General features: G+C 40.9%; 1 protein-coding gene across 1 annotated transcript; it reads left to right on the top strand.

The window, feature by feature from the left end:
• Positions 1-2,285: 2,285 nt before the first annotated feature.
• LOC120059844 (glutathione peroxidase 2-like) lies at positions 2,286-3,616 on the top strand. The gene is made up of 2 exons (XM_039008894.1): positions 2,286-2,905; positions 3,054-3,616. The coding sequence occupies exons 1-2, from the start codon at positions 2,684-2,686 to the stop codon at positions 3,405-3,407; spliced, it is 576 nt and encodes a 191-aa protein (XP_038864822.1). The 5' UTR covers positions 2,286-2,683; the 3' UTR covers positions 3,408-3,616.
• The last annotated feature ends 5,966 nt before the right edge of the window (positions 3,617-9,582 follow it).

Here is a 9,582-nt window from a genome sequence, read left to right as displayed (position 1 = left end):
ATGATGTCAAGCAAAGAGGCACTGAGTTTGAAGGTAGGCCTTGAAATACATCCACAGGTACACCTCCAATTGACTCAAATGATGTCAATTAGCATTTCAGAAGCTTCTAAAGCCATAACATAATTTTCTGGAATTTTTCAAGCTGTTTAAAGGCACAGTTAGCTTAGTGTATGTAAACTTCTGACTCACAGTGAAATAATCTATCTGTAAACAATTGTTGGAAAAATTACGTGTCATGCACAAAGTAGATGTCCTAACCGACTTGCCAAAACTATAGTTTGTTAACAAGAAATTTGAGGAGTGGTTGAAAAACAAGTTTTAATGACTCCAACATAAGTGTATGTACACTTCCGACTTCAACTGTATGTTCGGTGTTTACTGAATATTGCCCTTGCTGTTGCTCAGATTGATGCATTTTATACTTTTACTCACTGTTAAATTTTCATCTTCATGTGTTTTATAGTTACTTGACTTTTTCATGTTTATTACCCGGCTTTGCAACACACAAACTGATGGCACCCTGAGTTGAGTAGTCAACATGTAATAAGAAGATTTGCCTGCAGATGGGCTGCTGTCTGCAACGCTACACTGAAAGTTGCAGCTCCACCCCTGTTTGGATGACAAGGTATACTTAAGCTTACCCCTGTATTATTTGTGTTGCCACCAGGGGCGTCATGCACCCCAAAAATCTGAGGGGCACAAAGTACATGAGGATGATTGGCAGGTGGACCGGAAGAAGGCTCAATTGAGCTTTTTCCTGCATCTAGAACCATCACTATGCTTAATTTTATATCAATTTTTTCCTGCATATCTAAGCATACCTCTTGAGCTGTCTATTCTCCTGACTGGTGGATATTTGTTTTTAGAGACTAAAATCTTGGTAAAATATTGAAAGGAATGTGAGTCTTCAATACATTTAGTAATTGCTTGCTTTTCTAAAATCTACTTGCCAGCTAAGATTGTTAGACAAGCTAGCTACTCTAACTTGATAGCCTGAAATGCCTTCTTGGTAGCTAGTTATGAGGTTGGGAGAGTGGGAACCTATATCGGCTAGCTAAAGCCAACGTCATAAAATTGTTTGGTGGCTAGTAGCGTTAGTATTGGTATTTTTTTTAAACGAGACAAATCTGAGGGTGCGCGTGCCCCTGTGTCCCCATGTGCATGATGCCTCTTAAGTTTTGCCACAATTTTACCCTTCATATCACAAACGTTGCTGTCTACTTAAAAAAACGAATTATGCTTACAAATTAATTTGCTAAATAGTTTAATAGTAGGACGGACCAAAGTGAAAGAGAATCTGAAGTTCTTGATTGGTGCTTTAGGAGATGAGACGAGGATACGGGAGATAGGGTGGGCAGAGGGCATTGTTAAATTATTCACATGCAGAAATAGAATCCAGGCTAGCAAGAAGGGCTCATTTACCTGTGGAAGACTAACCCATACTCAAACATGCATGAAGCCGAAAACTCAAATCTAAAACAGAATTAATGTTCAATACTATTTTTAGTAGCTTGTATGTTTTGTGAATTTACAAGTTGTCATGACAAATTCTAGGTATTTTTACAGGTTGAAAAGCTGTAGCAAATGCCACTATGGTGCATGCACATACATTATTATAAAGGGCTGTTAGGGTGCCACTGATAGCAGACTGGTTTGATGTTTTTGACTAGCTGTGCTATAAGATAAAATATTATGGTCATCTTGCAGTTGGCTATTTGTGAGATTTACTAGAGGAGTTGAGTGAAGCTGATGTCCATTGAGTTTAAATAGAAACAGAAGATCAAATAGGACAGTCATACATTTTTTTATCATATGCTGAGAAAGGCAGGTAATGACTTAGATGGTGACAAACTGATATGGGTCCTATAATTACAATAAAGCTGAATATTGTGCCCATATCATAATACATGGTTCCCTTCTCAATATTCTCACAGGAAATAAGTCATTTGTAATGACAACTGTACATTTCTTTATATATATATAATATATATAAGTTACCTTTTATTTAACTAGGTAAGTCAGTTAAGAACAAATTCTTATTTATAATGACGGCCAAAGCCGGACGATGCTGGGCCAACTGTGCGCTGCACTACGGGACTCTCAATCACAGCCGGATGTGATACAGCCTGGATTCAAACCAGGGACTGTAGTGATGCCTCTTGCACTGAGATGCAGTGCCTTCGACTGTTGCGCCACTCAGGAGCCAAATACAAGCATAATGTATTTTACTGTACATTACATCTCTGGTAAATGTTTAGATACTGTGGAATACATTGTTACTAGATCAGATTCACAGACAAGAGTCTGACTGTAAAACCGCTAGGTGTATTTGGCCAATATGAAGACGTATAACATGTAATTTGTATAAAAAACTATTAGGTATTTAGTATGCAAGTAATCTTGTTTTTAAAATGATGCTATTTTAACAAACCATGCAACGAATAACCATAGATGTAATTTATCATGACCCCGTTCATACTGTTCTGTGCAAGTTTACAAGCTGAGATATGAGCCTATCTACCTTTGTGTGTGACAGTATTGTATGTCAGGTGGGTATCATTTTACTGCAGAGATATTTGAAACCCAGGTAAGGCAGGCACATGTCTGAAGTCAGGTGACCTGAGGTGGTATTACACACAGACACACTGGTCCTCACTACTGCCAGTAACTACAGAACAGGACCATGACGTTCATCGCGAAGACCTTCTATGATCTGAAGGCCACGACCCTGGAGGGGGATTCAGTAGACTTCAATGTGTTTCGAGGGCGGGTGGTCCTCATTGAGAATGTGGCATCGCTCTGAGGGACAACCACCCGGGACTACAGCCAGCTCAACTTGCTCCAGAGCAAGTACCCTCACCGGCTAGTGGTCCTGGGCTTCCCCTGCAATCAGTTTGGCTACCAGGTCAGTATGCGACATTGTGGCCTTTGATTTCACTGAACCACATAACCAATGAAAACAAGCTAATCTAGTAAAATATTCTGTTAATTTACAGGTATCGGGTGATTTGTTTAATGATTCATGTCAGATGAGAATGTTGCATGTTTTACAGGAGAACTGTTCAAATGGGGAGATCCTGAACTCATTGAAGTATGTGCGTCCAGGAGATGGCTACCAGCCTGGCTTCACTGTCTTTGAGAAGTGTGACGTGAATGGAACCAACACTCACCCTGTCTTTGCCTATTTGAAAGACAAACTTCCCTATCCTGATGATGATCCACACACCCTCATCCAGGATCCTAAATTCCTCATCTGGAGTCCCATCAGCAGGACAGACATCTCTTGGAATTTTGAGAAATTCCTGGTTGGGCCAGAGGGAGAGCCCTTTAAACGTTATAGCAAAAAATTTGAGACTATCAACATCGAGCCTGACATACAAAGACTGTTGAGACTAACCAAGACCTGAAAATAGCATGGAAATGTTCTCCTTGTGTACTACTCATTCATGACTTCACATCTATGATAGACAGGAACTATTATGGCGTCGTCCATCCTTTTGAGTTTTACTAAATGAGGTTAATATTCTAAACTTGGGAGTATTATCTGAGGCCACGTAAATGCTCAAGAGTTGTGGGTTATGCCTTGATAAGTCTTGCTCATGTAATAAAAATATGGAAAGCATCAGCTATATTTTTGTATGTCCTCCAGCAGTGATCCTGACCTTTAGTAAACCCTCTCCTGTCTTTTTCTATGCTGGCCAGCAGGTGGTGCCACTAACTTGAGTTTGGATTAGATCTTTGCCACCAACTCATTGAGTTAGTGAAGTTTGTCAGACAAAAGGCAATATATACACAAGGTAACTGTAGTTGGAATAAAATTATTAGATTCTACTTGTGTTAACCTAAAAAGTATTCTTATTGTTCCACCATATCCCATGTGTATTAATCATGTTATAATCATTTGACATTTTCTAGTTTCACATTACACTTTATTTTAGTAACTGTACAATGTTTCCAGATTTCTATGAAATATGACCTATAATAACAATATGAGTGACGAAGTTTTCGTTCCAAAAAACGGTAATTAAGTATGTTAAAAAACAAATGTTGTTTTGGAATGGTGTGGGTGTGTAAATGGTTAGCTGACAACATCACGAAAATGATGTGCACACTTCAATGGGGCTGAAGTCCGTGTGTTGTGATTCTGGATGACCAGGGTCTGGTTTCCCCATAGCGATGGAATTTAGGCATACGTCACACCGGTTGCCCAAAACACCATCCAGTTAACTCGTTCCAAAGTGAAACTTAACTGTGTTGTTACAGGCGCTGCTGTCCCGTGCTGAAAATTATTCCAGAAAATAGGCTTAAAAGGATCCGCCCCTTTCTTTTAATTTCCGCCTAAAATGACATACTCAAATATAACTGCCTGTAGCTCAGGCCTTGAAGCAAGGATATGCATATTCTTGATACCATTTGAAAGGAAACACTTTGAAGTTTGTGGAAATGTGAAAGGAATGTAGGAGAATATAACACAATAGATCTGGTCAAATATAATACAAAGGAAAAAACTTTTTCTTGTATTTCTTTGTACCATCATCTTTGAAATGCAAGAGAAAGGACATAATGTATTATTCCAGGCCAGGTGCAATCTAGATTTTGGTGTATGTGCAAAGTTTTAGACTGATCCACTGAACCATTGCATTTCTGTTCAAAATTTTGTCTCAAGAATGCCCAAATGTGCCTAATTTGTTTATTAATAACTTTTTATGTTCAAAATTGTTTACTCTCCTCAAACAATAGCATGGTATTCTTTCACTGTAATAGCTACTGCAAATTGGACAGTGCAGTTAGTTTAAATTCTTGTTAATTTTTCTGCCAATATCAGATATGTCTATGTCCTGGGAAATTGTCTTCTTACTTACAACCTCATGCTAATTGCATTAGCCTACGTTAGCTCAACCATCCCGTGGACGGGACACCGATCTCGAAGATGCAAAGAGCTCGCTGTAGCCTTAAATGATTTATGGCTATTCAAAGTCCCCTTTTTTTTTACACAATGCAATTTTCCCAACAACAGAAATACAATTATGTAGCCTATTATGTATTTGTATTATACACTGAACAAAAATATAAATTAAACATGCAACAATTTCAAAGATTGAACTGAGTTACAGTTCATATAAGGAAATCAGTCAATTTAAATAAATTCAGTAGGCCCTAATCTATGAATTTCACATGACTGGGAATACAGAAATGCATCTGTTGGTCACAGATACCTTTAAAAAAAAGTAGGGGCATGGATCAGAAAAACAGTCACTGTCTGGTAAGACCACCATTTGCCTCATGCAGCACGACATCTCCTCCACATAGTTGATCAGGCTGTTGATTGCCGCCTGTGGAATGTTGTCCCACTTGTCTTCAATGGCTGTGCGAAGTTTCCGGATATTGGCGAGAACTGGAACACGCTGTCGTACATGTCAATCCACAGCATTCCAAACAGGCTCAATCCACAGCATTCCAAACAGACATGGGTGACATGTCTGGTGAGTATGCAGGCCATGGAATAACTGGGACATTTTCCGCTTCCAGGAATTGTGTACAGATCCTTGCGACATTGGGGACTTGCATTATCATACTGAAACATGAGGTGATGGCAGGGGATGAATGGTGTGACAATGGGCTTCAGTATCTCGTCACGGGATCTCTGTATATTCAATTTACAATCGATAACATGCAATTGTGTTCGTTGTTCGGTCCGTAGCTTATGCCTGCCCATACTATAACCCCTCCTCCACCATGGGGCACTCTGTTCACAACGTTGAGATCAGCAAACCACTCGCCCACACAACACCATACATGCTGTCTTCCATCTGCCTGGTACAGTTGAAACCGGGAATCGTCCAGGAAGAGCACACTTCTCCAGCTTGCCAGTGGCCATCGAAGGTGATCATTCCTCCACTGAAGTGGGTTACAACGCCGAACTGCAGTCAGGTCAAGACCCTGGTGAGGAGCACGAGCATGCAGATGAGCTTCCCCGAGACGGTTTCTGACAGTTTGTGCAAATTCTTTGGTTGTGCAAACCCACAGTTTCATCAGCTGTCCGGGTGGCTGGTCAGCTGATGAGATTGGAAACCCAAATTGGTCTACACTGACAAGTTCTGGCCTGGTTAGATCTTATCTGTCGGAAAGATATCAGTTTGTCTCTGTGGATGATTTGTGGATGGTTTGTTCCTCAAGGTTCCGTTTTAGGACCACTATTGTTTTCACTATATATTTTACCTCTTGGTGATGTCATTCGGAAACATAATGTTAACTTTCACTGCTATGCGGATGATACACAGCTGTACATTTCAATGAAACATGGTGAAGCCCCAAAATTGCCCTCCCTGGAGGCCTGTGTTTCAGACATAAGGAAGTGGATGGTGGCAAATGTTTTACTTTTAGACTCGGACAAAACAGAGATGCTAGTTCTAGGTCACAAGAAACAAAGAAATCTTCTGTTGGATCTGACAATTAATCTTGGTGGTTGTACAGTTGTCTCAAATAAAACTGAAGGACCTCGGCGTTACTCTGGACACTGATCTCTCTTTTGAGAGCACATACCAAGACTGTTTCAAGGACAGCTTTTTCCATCTACGTAGCATCGCAAAAATCGGAAACTTTCTGTCCAAAAATTATGCAGAAAAATGTATCCATGCTTTTGTCACTTCTAGATTAGACTGCTGCAATTCTCTACCTTCCGGCTACCCGGATAAAGCACTAAATAAACTTCAGTTAGTGCTAAACACAGCTGCTAGAATCTTAACTAGAACCAAACATTTTTATCATATTACTCCAGTGCTAGCCTCTCTACACTGGCTTCCTGTTAAGGCTAGGGCTGGTTTTACTGCCAACCTACAAAGCATTACATGGGCTTGCTCCTACCTATCTTTCCGATTTGGTCCTGCCGTACATACCTACACGTACGCTACAGTCACAAGACGCAGGCCTCCTTACTGTCCCTAGAATTTCTAAGCAAACAGCTGGAAGCAGGGCTTTCTCCTATAGAGCTCCATTTTCATGGAATGGTCTGCCTATCCATGTGAGAGACGCAGATTCGCTCTAGACCTTTAAGTCTTTACTGAAAACTCATCTCTTCAGTAGTCCTATGATTGAGTGTAGTCTGGCCCAGGGGTGTGAAGCTGAACGGAAAGGCACTGGAGCAACGAACCGCCCTTGCTGTCTCTGCCTGGCCGGTTCCCCTCTCTTCACTGGGATTCTCTGCCTCTAACCCTATAGAAATCCCTCTAGTTGTGTAGGGGCTGTGCTTTGGCAAAGTGGCTCAGGTTATATCCTACCTGGTTGGCCCTGTCCGGGGGTATCGTCGGATGGGGCCACAGTGTCTCCCGACCTCTCCTGTATCAGCCTACAGTATTTATGCTGCAATAGTTTATGTGTCGGGGGGCTAGGATCAGTCTGTTATCTGGAGTATTTCTCCTGTCTTATTCGGTGTCCTGTGTGAATTTAAGTATATTCCCTCTAACTCTCTCTCTCTCTTTTCTCTCTTCCTTCGGAGGACCTGAGCCCTAGGACCATGCCTCAAGACTACCTGGCCTGATGACTCCTTGCTGTCCCCAGTCCACCTGGTCGTGCTGCTGCTCCAGTTTCAACTGTTCTGCCTGCGGCTATGGAACGCTGGCTGACCTGTTCACCGGACGTGCTACCTTGTCCTAGACCTGCTCTTTTCGACTCTCTCTCTCTCTCTCTACCGCACCTGCTGTCTCTAACTCTGAGCAATCGGCTATGAAAAGCCAACTGACATTTACTCCTGAGGTGCTGACCTGTTGCACCCGTTACAACCACTGTGATTATTATTATTTGACCCTGCTGGTCATCTATGAACGTTTTAACATTTTGGCCATGTACTGTTAAAATCTCCACCTGGCACAGCCAGAAGAGGACTCCCCACCCCTCAGAGCCTGGTTCCTCTCAAGGTTTCTTCCTAGGTTCCTGCCTTTCTAGGGAGTTTTTCCTAGCCACCGTGCTTCTACATCTTTATTGCTTGCTGTTTGGGGTTTTAGGCTGGGTTTCTGTATAGCACTTTCTGACATTGGCTGATGTAAAAAGGGCATTATAAATACATTTGATTGATTGATTGATGGCGAATTTGTTGTCATACCTGAAATACTGTACATTTGTGTTGCAGATTAGACATAATATATCAGTAGTACAGGAGTTGTATCTCTTACAAAGATACTTTCAGGTAATTCTCCTTCACTGAACCCCCTGGTGATGAAGCGTGCCTACAACAGATTATCTGTCTGTGTCTACAGGCATTTGCATGAGTAATAGAGGCAAACCTCTGCAAATTCCTCAACATCATTATCCCCCTCCAGTTTGTTCTACATTTACATAATTTAGCAGACACTCTTATCCAGAGCGATTTACAGTAGGGAGTGCATACATTTTTGTACTGGTCCCCCATGGAAATAAAACCCACAACCCTGGCGTGGCAAGCACTGTGCTCTACCAACTGAGCCACAGGAAATAATCTCTGCAGTCCCCTTCAATACCCAATCAGTCTGGTCTCGTAGGCTAGACGTAAGATAGTAAATGTAAATCCGAGACACTGAAATTAGCAGGGTTGTAAAGTACTTAAGTAAAAATACCTTTAAGTACTACTTAAGGAGTTTTTTGGGGTATCTGTACTTTACTTTACTATTTATATTTTTGACAACTTTTACTTTTACTCCACTACATTCCTAAAGGAAATACTGTACTTTTTACTCCTTACATTTTCCCTGACACACAAAAGTACTCGTTACATTTAGAATGCTCAAGCAGGACAGAATTATGGCACCTATTAATATAACGCTCTGTCATCTCTACTGCCTCTGATCTGGCGGACTCACAAAACACAACTACTGTGTTTGTAAATTGAAGTGTGCCCCTTTCTGTCCGTAATTTAAAATAATACGAAAATAGTGCCTATCTAGTTTGCTTAATATAAGGAATTTGATGTATAGCATTTACATTTACTTTGTAAATGTATGACAATGTAGTACTTTTTCTACCACTGTACTTAAGTACATTTAAAACCAGATACTTTTAGACTTTTACTCAATTAGTATTTTACTGGGTAACTTCCACTTTTACTTGAGTCATTTTCTGTTAAGGTGTCTTTACTTTAACTCAAGTATTACAATTGTGTACTTTTTACACCAATATGTGTCACATACCAATTTGCAAACAGTGTAAAAAAAAATCTTAACTTAATGAAGCCGCATACAAACATGGTCTCTTTTTCGCTTTTTTGGGTAAGGCAGCTCCAAAATGCAGGTGTTTCAGCCTAGCTCAGTACTTTCTGTGGTGCTGGGGCAGCCCGCGGAAAATACGGAGCGTAGGGGTTGGTAATGTTCTCTAGTTACGTCGTGATTGGCTCAGTGTTCTGTCACTCATGGAGACACTGTGTCACCGCAAAATCTACGGGTAGAGCTTGAAAATTCTAGCCGCTTGGGTGCTGCCATAGAGTTACATTAGAAGTGCCCGTCCAAGAAGGCTCAAGGTCATTGGCTTCAGATAAAATTATGTAAAATCACGTTATATCTACCATAGCTTTGATTGGACTGATCATGTCAACATCATACTTTCAAAATCTTAGCT

This window comes from Salvelinus namaycush, chromosome 15 (assembly GCF_016432855.1).
Source record: "Salvelinus namaycush isolate Seneca chromosome 15, SaNama_1.0, whole genome shotgun sequence".
Classification (NCBI taxonomy): domain Eukaryota; kingdom Metazoa; phylum Chordata; class Actinopteri; order Salmoniformes; family Salmonidae; genus Salvelinus; species Salvelinus namaycush.
The sequence above is the reverse complement of the archived record's forward strand: the minus strand, read 5'-3'. Positions and strand labels throughout refer to the sequence as shown.